Source organism: Ostrea edulis, chromosome 2, assembly GCF_947568905.1.
Source record: "Ostrea edulis chromosome 2, xbOstEdul1.1, whole genome shotgun sequence".
Classification (NCBI taxonomy): Eukaryota; Metazoa; Mollusca; class Bivalvia; order Ostreida; family Ostreidae; genus Ostrea; species Ostrea edulis.
This window is the reverse complement of record NC_079165.1, coordinates 83,462,495-83,479,018: the sequence shown is the minus strand read 5'-3', so window position 1 is coordinate 83,479,018 and position 16,524 is coordinate 83,462,495. Positions and strand designations below refer to the sequence as shown.

Below are 16,524 nucleotides of genomic sequence, written 5' to 3'. Positions count from 1 at the left end.
ATCCGAAGGACCACCCATTTAGTCGCACTGTATATGAAGAAATATGTATTGTGTAAAAAACAAGATGCATCCTTCCAATCAGAACAGACGAAAAGCATAAATGAAAATATACCACACAAAACTTGGTACTAGAGAACTCCGTAGCCTTATACAGAAAAGAGATACTGTAAACTAACTTTTATTCGCCGGCAAGAATTTTTCGCGAGGTTTACGAGAACCCCATCGTCGCGAATATATCTCACCACGAATCAGTCCTTTAAAATTGTCTCTATAATTTGTTGAAGATTCAAACATTCGTCGCCGCGAACCCGTTTATCCCTGGTTACTCGCGAAATCAAATCGCCAAGAATAAAATTTGGTTCACAGAAGATAGTAGTTCTATAAGGGAAAAAATCAGGAAATGACATCCAGAAGTTCAAAGGACTTTAAAAAGGTGAATCTCAGAAACAACTTTGGCGAGGCTACCGGAAGTACCTTGAAGAAATCGTCAGTATCCTAACTGAAGGAACACCAAATTCACATATATGTATATTGCCGGGTGAGTATCCATTAGAATTCCAGTATCACGTGTCTCCTGGGTTGTCTGTGTGGTGTGTCGTGTGTTTGTCTTGTCATTGTACGTTTGGACAGACTCTTGGTCCTAAATGTATCATATTATCAAGTAATGTAATTCGATGACTTGATTAAAGAAATACAATAATATTCTATTTATTAGATTGATGAAATCAGATATATCAAATTTTTTGATATGACTATCTGTGATTTTATGTTGTGTTAATTGGATTGTGTGCAAGTTTAATGTACGTCGTTATTGACTGTAGAATTTGATGTACTGTGGTATGCTAATACTTATCATCTTCGCAAGCCAAGCGTTTTCGGTCCGATTTGCTGTGGGGAGCGAAGCGGACCGAAAACGCTTGGCTTGCGAAGATGATACTTATTGACCGAAATAAACTTTACAAGTAACTTTTTTTAAATTTATTCTTTTTTTATGTTTACATAATTATCAATAAAAATAACGGAGATACATATTAACCATTCCATACATTCTCACACCACCTCGCACTCTTTCACTCTACTATCATACAGCATTATTGGTTGAATATTTTATATTCTAGGTTACAGGTCAAAAATAGTTTTCCAGTTTTCCCAAATTCTGTCAAATTTCAAACCTTCACATGCTTTAATTGCCACAAATTTTTTTTACTTTGTGTTTGAAAAAAAGATAATGTACCGGCCCAGTAATATGATGAGTTTTTTTTTTTAACAATTAAAAATATATTGTTTGGTATACAGAATTATGAAAACAACTTTATCACACAAACTGAGAGGCGTTTTATCAAAAATAACATTAACATTAAAACCAATTTTTAAAAATGTTTTCCTGAAAATATGCATGCTAAGATTATTCCAAAGTGATAGAGTTTCAGAACAAGAAATAAACATATATTGTATTGTTTCTACGTCTTCTTTACAAAATGAACAACAGTAATCTGAAATGATAATGATTTTCCTGAGGTAATATTTCGTAGGAAGAAGCTTGTAAAGAATTAATTCTGTATTGCAACAACTGAATTTGGGTATCAATGCTTTGTTTTAAAACAGACTTTAAACAACTCTTTGACAGAAACATTGCTCTCTAAATGTACAGATAATTCAGTGTTCCATTTTTGGATTTATTTGGGTATGAGATCATTACTTTTTATCACATTATATAACACTTTGGAACATTTGTCGTTCAACAGTATATATATTCAAAGTAAAAAGGAATAAATGGTGTATAATTTTTTAAACATCTGATCCTTTAACAGAAATAGCATTAAAAAACTTAGATATAATACTGGTAATATCATACTGTTGTATTGCATTGTACATACATTTGCTGGTCGAAATTTTTGTGAAAAAATCTTGTAGTAATAAAAAAAAAAATCCATCTTCATCTAAAAGTCTCCAATCATTTTCACACCATGTTGATACCATGTTTTATCATATGCCTTTATTGCCAACACATATTTGTGTTATGCCATACTGGGATAGAACCGACTTTTTGCAAGGGATATTTATCATCCATTGCTCGCATCATTGGTAACCATGATTGAAAAACATCACACCAAAACTCATTGCTATAGTTTATAACAGTATAAACATATTCATCTCCAAAATCTATCTTTTTTTTACCGTCTCGTTGCCATGGACTGTCAAAGAATATCCACCCAAGGTTTGTGACTGTTTGTTAATCTTTTAATCCAGGAACCTTTTTTAACACATTGTACATTTTTTCACCTCAACCATTTTTATGATTTTACTTAGGTAAAAGCAGTGTTTCGGCGACTGTGACTCGACCAATGGGAGTGAGTGTTCTTCTATTCCAAGTTGAGAGAAGTGCATCTGCACTCTAGCTTCCATCTTGTATGGTGATATACTTGACTAGAGAATTTTTTAGAGCCTATCCAAACAATTTTGTTTTTGAGCTGTTTATTTTTAATCCAGAGAAAGTCGAGTAGTGGTCTACAGTGTCAAGTGCAGCAAAAAGAGATTTTGGTGAACCATCAAGAGCCAAAGTTGTGTTGTCAGCATATTGGGAAATTTTGTGTTCCTTACCATTCACTATTATACCTTTGATATCTGTATTCTGTTTGACAAGAATAGCTAAAAAATTCTGCACAAAGAATAAATAGATAAGGAGCAATCGGATCACCTTGTCTACAACCTCTCTGTATATCAAATTGCTCTGATAGGAAACCACTTTGTAATACAGATGCTTTAATATTTGTATTCAAAATTGTTATCCAGGTAATTATGTAATCCCCAAAACCAAAATAAATGAAAACTACATGTAAAATTCCGCGAGATATAGAGTCAAAAGCTTTTTCAAAATCTATGAGATCAAATACTCCTGGTGTATAACTTGATTCTGCGAAAGACACAAATCTAGTATTTTCCCCCATGTACCGGCCATTTATAAACCCAGGCTGAGTCTCCGATATCAATTAATAATCTAAGGTAGATTTTATTCTATAACTGAGACACCCCGATATAAGTTTATAAAACACAGTTAGAAAAGTAATTGGACGCCAGTTTTTCAGAAATAGTCGAGGTTTGTCATCTTTGTGAGATAGGAAGCTCCTTTTTCTCAAAGCATATGATTAACAACTAATACAATATGGTTTTTGAGGTCCCTTCAAAAAAAAACTTTTTATATTTTTCAGAACTGTACAATTAAATTTCACTTTCAGATATCTTGTCATTGTTTGAAGCTGTCTTATCTAACCTAGGGATGTTTGTGATTTTTATGATATTTAAGAGATCTTAATCTTTACACGTGTAGAGAGTTTCATAAAAAAAAAACTCGGACATGATAAAGTCCGATTGATCATATATGACCTGATTTTTATGTGTTTCTACTTTTTTGATAGTTTTGTTTAAAAATTACGGAATTCTAAAGAACAGAAATATTTACCAGGTTTTCCCCCTTCTTATTCACCCATTTAGCCCGCGATCTAATGATGTGACTTTGTAATTTTTCCTTCATTACATTTTCAAGTTCAACCTTTTTTTCCTCTAAAAGTGTTATATTAATGTTACACTCTGACTCTATAATTTCAATCTTTTCTAATAAGGATTTTCTAGCTTGTCTTTTTCCTTTTTCTTAAAAGAAGAGTGTGAAATTGTTATACTTCGAATTTCCATAAGAAGAACTTCAAGAAAAATACCATTGTTGTTGTCTATATTGACAGCATGCAGATACTGGTTTCGTACTTTGAATATAGTTTGCTTGACTTCATCTATATAAATTTTATCTGTAAACCTTGTAACTTGGGACAATACTAGTTGATTATCACCCTCTAAAACGACACCCACGTTGGGACCCGAGTACCCTTTGGCAGGTGAGAGTGATTGTCTCAGAACGTCACTCTACCGGGCACCTCTCTCTCTCTCTCTCTCTCTCTCTCTCTCTCTCTCTCTCTCTCTCTCTCTCTCTCTCTCTCTCTCTCTCTCTCCCTCTCTCTCTCTCTCTCTCTCGTTTTCCTTCTTTCTCTTTTTCTCTCTCTCTTGAGAGGGACATCATGTTAGATACGGTAAATGACTCATGCCGACCAAATCAACATTCTGAATCTATCGCAACATTGTTTTCGCTAGGGACATCAATAGAATTCGTGAACGACATCACAAAGAATATAGAAAAGAGAAACAAACTGACAATGGAATTCAGCAATCGATAAAGTGAGTCATAGCCTTCTAGTTCAAGGATAAACAAACATGTGGATTAACAACTTCTGAACCAACAGAATCCAAGCAGTTGTAGTGGATTGAAATCCGGTGTACACCAGGGCGCCGTCATCTGCCCGGATTTATTTCTGTTTTATATTAGTGATATGCCAGAGGAGTTCTATAAACAGCTAGCTATAGGTTGTTAGGACGTTAAAATCACCTCATTATGACATCTATGGAAGACGGTATACAACTTCAAGCTGATTGGATCACCTAGGAAGATGGGAAACACGAGGATGATGAACCTGCACCCGGGGTATTGTTTTGTTTATTTCGAAAACGAGAAAGACATCAATAACTTATATGATTGATTGATTGTATATTGTTTAAGGTCCCGCTGGAGAGGCGACTAAATGGGGCGGTCCTTCGGATGAGACAGCAAAAACCGAGGTCCTGTGTCACAGCAGGTGTGGCACGATAAAGATCCCTCCCTGCTCAAAGGCCGTAAGCGCCGAGCATAAGCCTAAATTTTTTAGCCCTTCACTGGCAATGGTGACGTCTCCATATGAGTGAATATTTTCCCAGTGGGACGTTAAACAGTATACAATCAATCAATCTTCAGGTCTTCGGTCTACCTTTTTGTTGTATGGGAGGCAAAATTCAGTATTTTCAATGAGAGAATAAAATGTGAATAGAAATCACACATTGGTTGGGTGTTTGTGTTTACATGAAAATATTTTCATCGAAAGTTACTTCTAAGGGCATATCATCTGATTTTCTGAATGTCCATAAGTAAGTCTAGGCTGTGTTCCAACATGATTATAAAAAATCGTAAAGAGTAACATGTTAATCCATAATGATAAGGCTTTTTTGGTGAATAACTTCATTTTAAGTGAAATATTTCTGTCCGATATTTTTGCTCAAAAGGGGATTCATGAGACTTCACTAACGGATAGGTGAACCGAAAACTACGCGTATAGTGAAGCTGGCTTGTTTAGAAACTGTCAGTAAATCGTATCTCGTCTAGATCTGTATGGTAACATAGACTTAATTTACTACTACAGTTTTGTAAAATTGTGTACGTATACAGCATTATCAAACCTACATATTTATGCAGCAATATTCAATTATCACCTGCATAATCATGATGTGTATATATCTCAACTGATTCGATACGCAAGAGCTTGTTCTGCGTATGATCAGTTTTTAAATCAAGGCAGGCTACTGAAAAACAAGTTGATGGTGCAGGGGTTTCAACAGTCTCGTTTAAAATCAGCATTTCGCAAATTCTATGGTCGCTATAACGATCTAGTTTGCCAATACAACCTATCATTGGGTCAAATGCTGTCTGACTTGTTTCATACCGATTGTTAGGCCGTTCTTGGCACACTTATTTTGACTACGGATAACTCCGTTTATCTGATCAAGATAAAGGGCTCATGGCGGGAATGACCGGTCGACAGGGGATGCTTATGAGATTGATCATTGTTCGTTGTCTCCGCCTTTCATCGACAACTTTTTATCTATTAACAATACTCATTTTCATTCATATGTCGATTCAATATATGCCAGTGAAATCGAAATAAAAGACACCACAGAGTCGTCCACATCTACTTCATACTTGGAAATTTCATTGAACTTAGATGTTAACGGCAACTTGATGACAAACGGAATGACTTCAGCTTCTCCATCGTGAACTTTCCATATTCATGTAGCAATATTCCATTATCACCTGCATATGGTGTTTATGTCTCAATGTTTCTTCGTGTCAAGGGTTCATTGGCTGTTTTTAAAAACAAACTTAATACATACCTTTTTAAACTTGCATTTAATCTGTAATTGGGTATTTATGTATACAGTTATTCTTAACAAACAACCACCCCCACCCCCACCCCCCCCCACCCTCAGTTTTAGCATTATTTCATGCCTTTTTCTATGTATCTATTGTTCCTTGTTTTAGTTTGTTTTTGTTGTTTTACGTATAAAGCGCTTTAGGGTAAATAACTTAATTAGATAAAGCGCTACATAAATGAATAATGATGAAAATAATAATAAATGTCGAGGAGCGTTTGGCGAGGGAGCCATGTTTACGTCTTAGGTTTGATGCGGCCATGGCACAAGCGGTGCTTGAACTCGCAACCTCGCGGTTACGAACCGAACGCCAAATACCACTGAGCTAACGCGACGGTTTTTCTTTATCTATCTAGCGTGTTTCTACTAATATCTAATGGAGTCAAATTGGAAGCATAGAAACATAAAGTAAAAGTTATAATTACGAGATGATACGTCTTGATTTCAACAGTATTTATATATATAGAAAATACATACATAAATAGGATTAGGCAGCAGGCACAATGCCTATATAAGCCCTTTCCATTGGTCAAAGGTAGTTATGACAAAATAAAATTAATATAGTACATGAAAATATAACAAAAGATTGAAGAAAAAGACAAATAAATGAAAAAATAAACAATTATAAAAAGGGAGGATATGACTATGTGCCGGTTAAGTAAAGAATATAACAATTAATACATACAATATTTTGGATTCAGATGTACATGTATGTTTAGCTGTACAGTGAAGTACTGAGTGAGTACATATTTACATACATTTTGCACAAGAATATTAAATACTGAATCTTCGACTTTTTTCAATGAAGGAATGAACTGTATCAAATATTTTTGAATTAGTACTAAAAGATTCGCCATTGACACCATTTAACAATATTTCAACTGTAACGGGGATATTAATAATTGAACTTAAAAATATTCAAGAGCATTTCTCTTTGTGCATTGTAATATGGGCATTCCATGAAGAAATGGTAACTATCCTCACATGGATTACCACAAAGATTACAAGATGGATTACTAATAAGGCAATGATTAAAGAGATGCGCATTAAGATTGCTAGCCTGATTGCGAAGTTGGCAAAGTATGATATTTACTCTACGTTTACCATAATTATATAATTTAATATATGTATTTCTTGCGGGCTTTTTAAGTTTGTTTTTGAAAGATGTAATGATACGTCTTGATAACGAAATAAAAAAATCTCTTAATAACGAAATAAAAAGTCGTAATTACGAGTTTAGAAGTCGTACTAACTAGATAAAAGCTTTTTTTCTTGTAACTACGACGTTTAATTCGTTATTACGACTAAACAACTTTATTCAGTCGTATTTAGCGAATTTCAATCGTTATTACACCTTTGTTTTCGCGACACGACTTCATATTTCGTTATTGCAACCTTTTTATCTCGTTATTGCGATTGTTTATCTAGTTGTTACGACTTGTTTTTTGGGGGGTTTTTTCTCTCTCCTCCTAATTTAAGACCTCGCTAGGCTTTTGTATTACAATATTTGCATTATGAGGTAAAAAAAAAAAAAAAAAAAAAAAAAGGCTACCAAAAAAAATTGAGAGAAAGGGTTATTTGCGTGACCGCAAAATTCATATTGCAGAAATTATTTCTGCTTTCATTAACTAAATATTTATTTCTTATATCTATATTTTGTAACATCTAAGTATTTATGTCAATTTCAAAGGTCAATGTTTTGATTGTGAAATAAAATACAATTCAACCGCAAAGGTTTAAAACACTGATCAAGACGTTACACCGCCCACCTAATTCTATCCTGCTTAGATTTCACAATCATCGTACGATTCGTGTTCCACGGTCTAAAATCTAGACCTTTCTTTCTTCCATATCATTCTTTTTATTTTATTTTTCTTAAAAAGTGCATGGTTGATGATCATCATTATGACAAATCAGAAAGGAATGGGAGAGTTAATGCGCTTATACTGGTCAGCTCGTGGTGTGTTTATTGTGGACTATTTTGTGTTAATAGTTTAACTTTCATGAAATATTTCCCATTTCATTCGGCTAAAATCATCAATATAAATTTATATAATCATATCAAACTAATATTTTAGCTAACTTGATGGAAATTGTATTTAATAAAACCTTATCACTATTAAGAACTACGCACGTTAACTCTGGATTCCCGCTTACATTTTCAACTTGTATATTTTCAAAAGCTAAGTTGCAATTTTGCTAATGAGATTTATTTTAAATGCAAAGTAGAATTCATTAGTAATTTGACTTTAATACCAGTGATACTTTATTAATTGTTCTTAATTACAAATACATGTACTTTTGAATAGTGAGTCGAAAAATCTGTTCCCTGAAATCAGGCTACAAAGCATCATATATTTTAAAATTCTTATTGATATCAATAAAAAAACCAACATTTAATTTGTCAAATTACTTTATATTACTGAGCAAAAAATGGTTAATCTATGTTTTAACCTAGAAAAAACATTTTCGCTGTGTTTTGATTTGTAAACATATCTCCCTCCCACGAAACAACAAAAGTTTAGGTAGAATTTGCTAAATGACAATTTATGATACCTGTAAAAAGGAATTTGTGTTTTACAGGGGGAAAGATGTTGTAAAAATATTTTCCGTTTTTCGTTGATTTCTACAGCAAAATATGTGATTTTAACCCAAATTATAGAGTTATCTCTCTTTGTTTTGTCAAATAAATCAATCATGAAAATCCATATGAATATTTATATTGTCATAAAAATCTTTTTTAAATGATAACTTCAAAATTGACCAGAAAGTAGGCAGTGAAACAATGCTATCGTTCGCAGTTCAAATTTCAACCATCGTATACGCTCGGTGTTCAAAATGAATTTTCAAACCTTTATGATCCCGTGGGGATCCGGGTTAGAATAGGTCCTCAGTGCCCCTTGCTTGTCGTAGAAGGCGACTAAATGGGGCGGTCCTTCGGATGAGACCGCAAAAACCGAGATCCCGTGTACGTCACAGCAGGTGTAGCACGATAAAGACCCCTCCCTGCTTAAAGGTATCACACCGGTAATTATGTTCACTACATATTAATATAGAGGGGAAAATCATTAAAAATCAGTACACAGAATTGATGCCGAATAACGCAGTCGGAATGTTCTATCTGCCGACACCGGAAAAACAACACCCTACACGGCATTTTCGCAAGAAAAAAAATACCCGCAAACAAGACTACCCTCAAATCCACGTGTTTTTCACATGTGTGTAAACAGCCGGAGTGCACCTCAGGAAGTAGCCTAAGCTACCAATAGCAAATAGTTCCTTTGTATACTCTTGGTTATTTCTACAAATTACACAAAATTTCCCAATTAGGGGTACAAAAATTAAGAGAAAAGAAGAAGAAATGAGAAAAATCGCACAAGGAAAAAAATTTCTTTAATATATGGAACTAGATTGGACAATTACCGGTGTGATACCTTTAAGGCCATAAGTGCCGAGCATAGACCGAAATTCTGCAGCCCTTCACCGGTAGTGGTGACGTCTCCATATGAGTGAAAAATTCTCGAGACACCCTCTCAATATTCAATCAATCAATCAAACCTTTATGAAATTAAATTTATTACAGCATACTAGTATATAATAAGCAAATTAGATTGCAAAAAACTAAAAATCCACATCATAGAGTGGGATAAAATGTCACGATAATAGTTCGATTTCCCTCAAAACCCTGTAGTCTCCATGACCTGAGCGCCTATGTCCTTCAAATGAACTATTTTGAAGATTTTATCTCTCTACAAAAGGAAACCTAAAAGCTATCTCTTTCGATATAATTGATACCTTTTTGTTGAATGTTTAACATACACGATGTATAATATACCACCTCTCCGCGTTATGACATCACTTCATTTTATTGAAAGAGAGTACTACAAAAGAATCTCTTCATTCATTGAGAAAAGATATCTTCTAAACGAAAGTCATATCTTTTATTTGAAAATGTTGTATACTTATAGAAGTCATATTTCTCGACAAAAAAGACATATCTTGAAAATTAAATGTTTATTTATAGCATTGAACTCAGAACGACGCGGTGATATTGTGTGGACAAGATTCGATCAGACAGATCTATAGTAAAAACGACATTAAAGAAAGGAGTGTTTGAATACGTGTACTTGGTACGCAGAGAGCCAGCACTACAACGACAGACCACGTGACAAATAACGAAGAGAGGTTGAATCACCATACCAACGACAGATCACGTGATACAGATGGCAAACCACGACTACTAACGAACGAGGACCGACAAGGTCACTAGCCTTGTTTGACTTAGTTATTACATACTATTATCGTTTATCCTGATCCACAATTTGTAATCAAGTGTGTTGCTAATCAATTCAACTGTCAGGAGTATGTGTTTTGTGATTCATTGACCGTTGTCTTGTACCGATAGTGAGAATTTCAAGCCATGTTTTTTGGCATGTCCGAGCCGTGCACTTTGGCATGTCCGAGCCGTGCACTTTGGCAAGTCCGAGAATCTGACATGTTTGTTCCTGACATGTGTTAAATTTTGCACTTTGTGGTTAATGTAACCAAAAACTACCTTTTCTCTGTGCTTTGCCGATAATACACCAATGAGAAAATCTAGTCTTGATAAATCCAAAATATATACAATGGCACTTAGGAAAATTGAGCTGGTAGATGAAGTTTAATTCCTAAGTCCAATGACTTAAAAATGTACTAACAATTTCAGCTCGTTTAGACAAACTTACCTGGTTGTGAATTTATGATTTAGGTTTCTTATAAAATACTATTTCGTTAGACAGAATTAAATTGGCCCAATATGCAAGTCAACCCGTGAATCATCAATACGAGACAAACAAGACATTTATCTGAAAATAAATAATTTATTCAGATCTGACTTATATACTCGTGTATCATTGCACAAATAAATATTGTAAAATAGACATATAAACTTTTAGATTGTTTTCTTGACTAATCGCAGTATCACCAGAGTATTCATTGAACACGACAACAACTGAACACATTGGACGGCTGTACACGCAATCTCACACACAACACATGCAGAGGTCAACAGAGATCATGAATGGCAAATGCAAGTCATGTCCAAGCTCTTTGTATACTATAATCTACGACACATATACGGGAGGGACCAAAACGCGGAGCGGATCCCGGCTGCTTGGTTGGCGGTATTGAAGAGATAATAGTAGCAAGGCCTTGAGCAGGTGCTCCCACAAGCTGTTCGACAACATTTCTCCACCCCCGGGCAATCGCTGTCTGAGGAACAGTCCATTCCACACATGTTTTCGTTTCGGAGGTAGCGCGGACAGGTCCCTGGTTTGGTTTGGGGACCGCTGCATGTGAACCCGCATCCGTTAAAACAGCAGATTTCGTTGTTCGGGCACATTGCGTCGTTTTGACATTGGGTTATACATGAGCCCGGTGTTGTGGAGACAGGACACCTCCCTGGGCGTGAAAGTTGAGCTGGGATGAGGTTACTTTCATAGTGTGGGTTTTCATCTGAAAAAAAAAATTAAAAATTTACGTACACTAGGGGTGTTGAAAATCTTCTGTGATTAGTAAACGTGGCATTCCAATGGGAACGGATCCATCCCCTCGCAATTGGACGGACGTGTGCAGGCATCGATCTACGCACAAGTGCAACTTTGTTGCGAGTTTTTGTTTTTTTTTTAATCTAGACGTTAGAAAAGGAATCGTGACAGATCAAATCTGACCTTTAACGAGACTAAAAGAGTAGAAAGCAACTCACCGACACAGACCGGGTACCGTTTACACGGAGGGTAGTCGCACGTGCTTCTTTGAAATACGCATTTAGTTCCGGCGGGACAGTTCAAATTCTGTAAAACAAATATATTAACATCAATATCAGGTGGTTTGAAAGTTTGTTCATGACTTACATTGAATTGCATTAAAAATACAGAATGCGATGTTCTGATTATCCATACTCACACATAGAGAACGGCAGTCGGCAGCGGAGATCGTGAAAACGACGAGGATCTGGAATTTAAAAAAATATTTTCAATTCAAAATTACATATTATAATTCAAATACTTGGTATTAGGTTTTCTTTAGTTTGGCTTGAACATGATTTATTGACATTCAACCCGATGTTTTTCTTAAATTATAGCACAGCAATAATATCTACATGCATTTCATAGAATTATAACTAGATATGAAATTATACACAGTACTTGCAGATTAATTGTACAACGAGTTACGTCATCAATGGCTATAAAACGATTTTCCTCGCCGTTTTCAGAGATTTTGAAGTTACCTTTACAAAAGAAGTTAGATATGGGAAAAGGGTGGCGGAAGGTGACAAAAATTCAGCTGCACAATTAAAATGACCACCTCTCCACTCCGGGAGATTTATCGGTGAAATGTAGAATTTGGTGTCCAGTACACCTGACTTGAATTATCATGATATAGGCCTACTGAAGTTTTAAATTTTTTGAATCTGAAAAAATTGGCAAAAGGATACTTTCACGAAATTTGTCTTGCGGCGGTATAATGGGGCGGCGGGGGTTGTTTTCGGTTTTCAAACCCTATGTGAAACAAAGTGAAGTGGGCCTGTATATCAAAGATCATAGGTGTAGCTTGGGTTCGAATATTACCGAGGCAGGGGGTCGACATTTTAACAACGTAAAAGGTGTTTTTTTGTTGTTTTTTTTACCGAGGCAGCTGCCTCGGTTGCCTCAATGGAAGCTACGCCACTGAAGATAATGCCATATGTACTTATAATAGCCATGCTTACTCTTTTCGTTAGTCGTCAGTTACGTTGGTGAGGATCCGGTAACCCAATAGATCTAATTACTTTGCATGTAATTTCAATTTACTTCGCATGTAAAAATAAAGCAAAATGAACGTTGTTGTATATAAGAAAATAAAATGGGGAGGGAGGGAGTCTCCACCTCCGATTCTATGTGCCAGCAACGGGCTTACAAGGAGAAAAATAGCTAGCTGAAAATGTGACGTATTGTATTTCCTCTTCTATTACGTCAGGTCTTCTCGTCAAACTTCCCGCTTCTATGCGCAGGGGCTAAGCCCGTTTTGGGCCCGAACTCTGTGATACCATAAATATAGTATTTAGGCTGTCTAAAGTTAATTCTACGTTTAACGTCACCCGCGTGCGTAGGTTTCGGCGAAATTGCCGTTTTGAAAAAACAAATAAATCCGGATTTTAAGTAGTCGTTCAGGTTTGGTTTTTCATTTAGCGACTTAATTCTACATCCCGTGTAAGAGGAAAACGCTTAATCAGAGGCCCTTAAATGAAGAAAATGGAAGTATATGCCACTATTAAAGTAAAGAAAACGTACAAAGATGGGTTGAACCGAACTAATCTCAGCGAGATTCGTCGAGGCTGGATATTTGGACTGACGCCTCTTCCGAATGTCAGACCAGTGTCACACAAAGTGATTCGGGAAATCTTGCCTGAAATTCAGCCGCTTTTTGCGATTAAAATGGGTTAAGCAATTCCTTGATCGCTTCAACTTTTCGTCTTAGACATCCTATTAACTCCCTATCACATTTCATATTTACCTTCTCAACAGTGAAGAGTTCCGATGTACTATTTCATGACAGTTTGTACTACGATTGGAAATACAGAACTTGCTGATTGATTATTACTTTGTACAAAGCATTTAATCATAAAAATTAAAAGCACTAAAAAGGAAACTGTAATTATTTAATCAATTTATTTGAGGGCGTCCTAAACTATCGGAATCCTGCCTTGTATTTGTAGATGTGAAGGTACAATCCTGATCTTTTAGTTGTGGTACACCAGGTTAGCATCTTCCTTTCAAAATTGTATTTTAAAAAATCAACACAAAACAAAGTAAAGCATATTTTAAACTTTAAGATGTGTCATTATAAAAATGTATGAAATATTGTCATCATAATTTTAATTGTAACTGAGTCACATGTGTCTAGCAACTATTTCCACAAGAGGAAGTTTTCCTTTAGTTTGCTATGTTTGTGGTGACGAAAATCCATTGGATGTACCACCTGATATTATCACAAGCCACTACTCTGCTCACCCAATCTGCATGGTGTGTTCGCAGAAGGGATAAAAACCCAGATTAAGGAAAAAGTCTTTGCTGGGAAAACGCAAAAATTGACTTGGACTTGAAAATCAAATCCCACAATGTGTTTAATTTGACATATTACGTTTTTGGTCACTAAATTGGGTGATGTCTATTTGAAATTGTTGATTTTTGGGTCACTGAATAGGTGATTTTCAATAAATACACATTTGTTTAAAATTTTTGTTTGTTTATTTTTTTCCTCCCTCCCTCATAGGTTTTGAAGTTTTGAGGTGACGTTAAACGTAGAATTAATTTTGAACAGCCTTATGGTATCACAGAGTTCGGGCCCAAAACGGGTTTAGCCCCTGTGCTTCTATGTAGGATAGTGAAGGGCATTCTGTCTGCCGATAGATCCCAATGTCATGAACTAGACCGATCCATAGCCACTATCAAAGCCAGTATCAGTGTGTACCGAGTTCACTCCGGAAAAACAAACATATTACAGCTACTCGTGGCCATTGACCATTTAGGACATTTTAATCTCTTTGACCCTCCAGGGATTGTCCGGGTATTTGATAAAGACGTGACGACGTGACCATATGGTGAGGCTGGCGACAGATCCGATAAGCGGATACAGAGGCAATTCTCAACATGAATTCTGAACAAAACAGGATAATGTTAGTCATTTTAAAAAATACATATACATCTATATTTCGTACGCAAACTTTTTTCCCCTTTTCCAAGAGGGGGGATCCATCCGTAACATTTTTTCTGAAAGGGATTTACACTATTCCACGTGGAGGACTTTTACTTTTTCACATTTTGAATTTTACACCGAATAACTAGTAAGAAATTTTGTTGAATATCAGTGTGGGCATAACGTCCCCCTCCCTTGGAACTGAGCGCGTAGAAAAATTATCGCAGTGTAAGTTCGAATATATAGGCACACACACCAAAACTCCATTTTTGATGATGTTCTAAGTCCATAAGAAATACACGGGCTTTAACTTGATCTCTCTCTATATATATATATATATTAAGGACAAATATTTATCTGAGTCTAGACGATAATTATAAAATCTTAAGAATTGGAATAAATGAACGAGAACTACAGAAGTCAAAGTGTATTTATGAAGCACTGCGAGGTATTGCCTTAATAGATATCGGTAATATCACATGGAAACTGGTCTATAAAACTTACCCCAGAGACAGCTAAGAAAGCCATGAGTGCGTAGTAAGTATCGTGGTAATACTGTACGTGGAAAAGATGAAGTTTCTGTAAAACGGAGTTACAGAGAGTCTGTTTTATACAGGCCTTTTCACACACGTGGAGATGGGGGCGGGGCTAACACCCTAGAAACGTACAAATAAATTCTAAATATGGAAAATCACATCATCGCCATATACAGTTATCGTGAAACTGTAGAATGAATGAATATTTGTAAAATATACTTCCAATAATTAAAATAAAGAGAGGTTAGTTTATGATATGAATTTTTGAAGTTTTAAACACGGGGTGGGAGGGGGTTATCACATTGAAAAATGTAAAAAAAAAATTACATTACATAAGATTAGAGCAGAAGAATCTTTATTCTTAGTCGGGGTGTATAACGGGGAACAACGCCACTGAATTGTCGACTCTTAAGTGTCGTGGGAAGTAGTAAGATAAGATGGAATTTAAATGTTAGTCTAAGACACAATCAGAGTTTTTAATTTCTTTTTTCACGCACCAGTATTTCAACATTTCTATTTTCACTGCTCTCATCTTCCCCTTTGTTTGTTACATCAATATTAGATATGGGTCCCTATAATACAGACCAGAGGTATGTTAATCTGTACCGGGTTTTCTAGCTGTATGTGTATTTGATATGCAAATATAAAATACGTTTCTAAAAATAATGATTTGTCAAGATTAATGGATTTGTGTACATTATGTTTCGAAAACAAAAAGCGCTGATCGAAATCCAATAGTACTAAATAGTAAACTACAAATTACTGTGTTAAAAAAACTGAGGTTCTTTGATCTATTATAAGCTGAGGTACTCTGATTTGATATTCAATTTAATTCTTTATAGGCACTAAAGAACATGTAAGTGTTGTTCTCCATGTAGTATAAAATACATATATACTGTGTTATACGGTATCATAGTTGTAATAATCCTTTGTTTCTAAGGTATAAAGAGTCTCTGATATACAAATGTATAATAAAAACTGATATACTTTGATTTATCATAGTAAAAACTGACATACTTTGATTCAATATAGCAAAGAACGAGGTTCGTGTACTTTGATTTAAATATAATAGAAATTTTGAGACAATAGTTGACCATATAATTTTTTTCGCTAAAGTAAGTCTTTATTTCATACGCGATACACTCTATTCACTGCAAAGTGATTTTACATGAATGTGAAAGATAGACAACAGTATTTTACATTAGTCCTA

General features: G+C 35.2%; 1 protein-coding gene across 1 annotated transcript; it reads right to left on the bottom strand.

The window, feature by feature from the left end:
* Positions 1–10,902: 10,902 nt before the first annotated feature.
* Positions 10,903–15,355, bottom strand: LOC125680914 (WAP four-disulfide core domain protein 3-like). Its single transcript, XM_048920714.2, has 4 exons — positions 15,283–15,355; positions 12,007–12,054; positions 11,807–11,894; positions 10,903–11,556 (listed from the first exon to the last, which is right to left on the bottom strand). The coding sequence occupies exons 1-4, from the start codon at positions 15,304–15,306 to the stop codon at positions 11,159–11,161; spliced, it is 558 nt and encodes a 185-aa protein (XP_048776671.1). The 5' UTR covers positions 15,307–15,355; the 3' UTR covers positions 10,903–11,158.
* Between the last annotated feature and the right edge of the window lie 1,169 nt (positions 15,356–16,524).

Coding starts and splice junctions, on each gene's coding strand:
- LOC125680914 (XM_048920714.2), bottom strand. CDS start 15,306: ATGGCTTTCTTAGCTGTCTCTGGG. Junction 11,895..12,006: donor CCGACTGCCGTTCTCTATGT/GTGAGTATGGAT, acceptor TTTGTTTTACAG/AATTTGAACTGTCCCGCCGG. Junction 11,557..11,806: donor ACGGTACCCGGTCTGTGTCG/GTGAGTTGCTTT, acceptor TTTTTTTTTCAG/ATGAAAACCCACACTATGAA.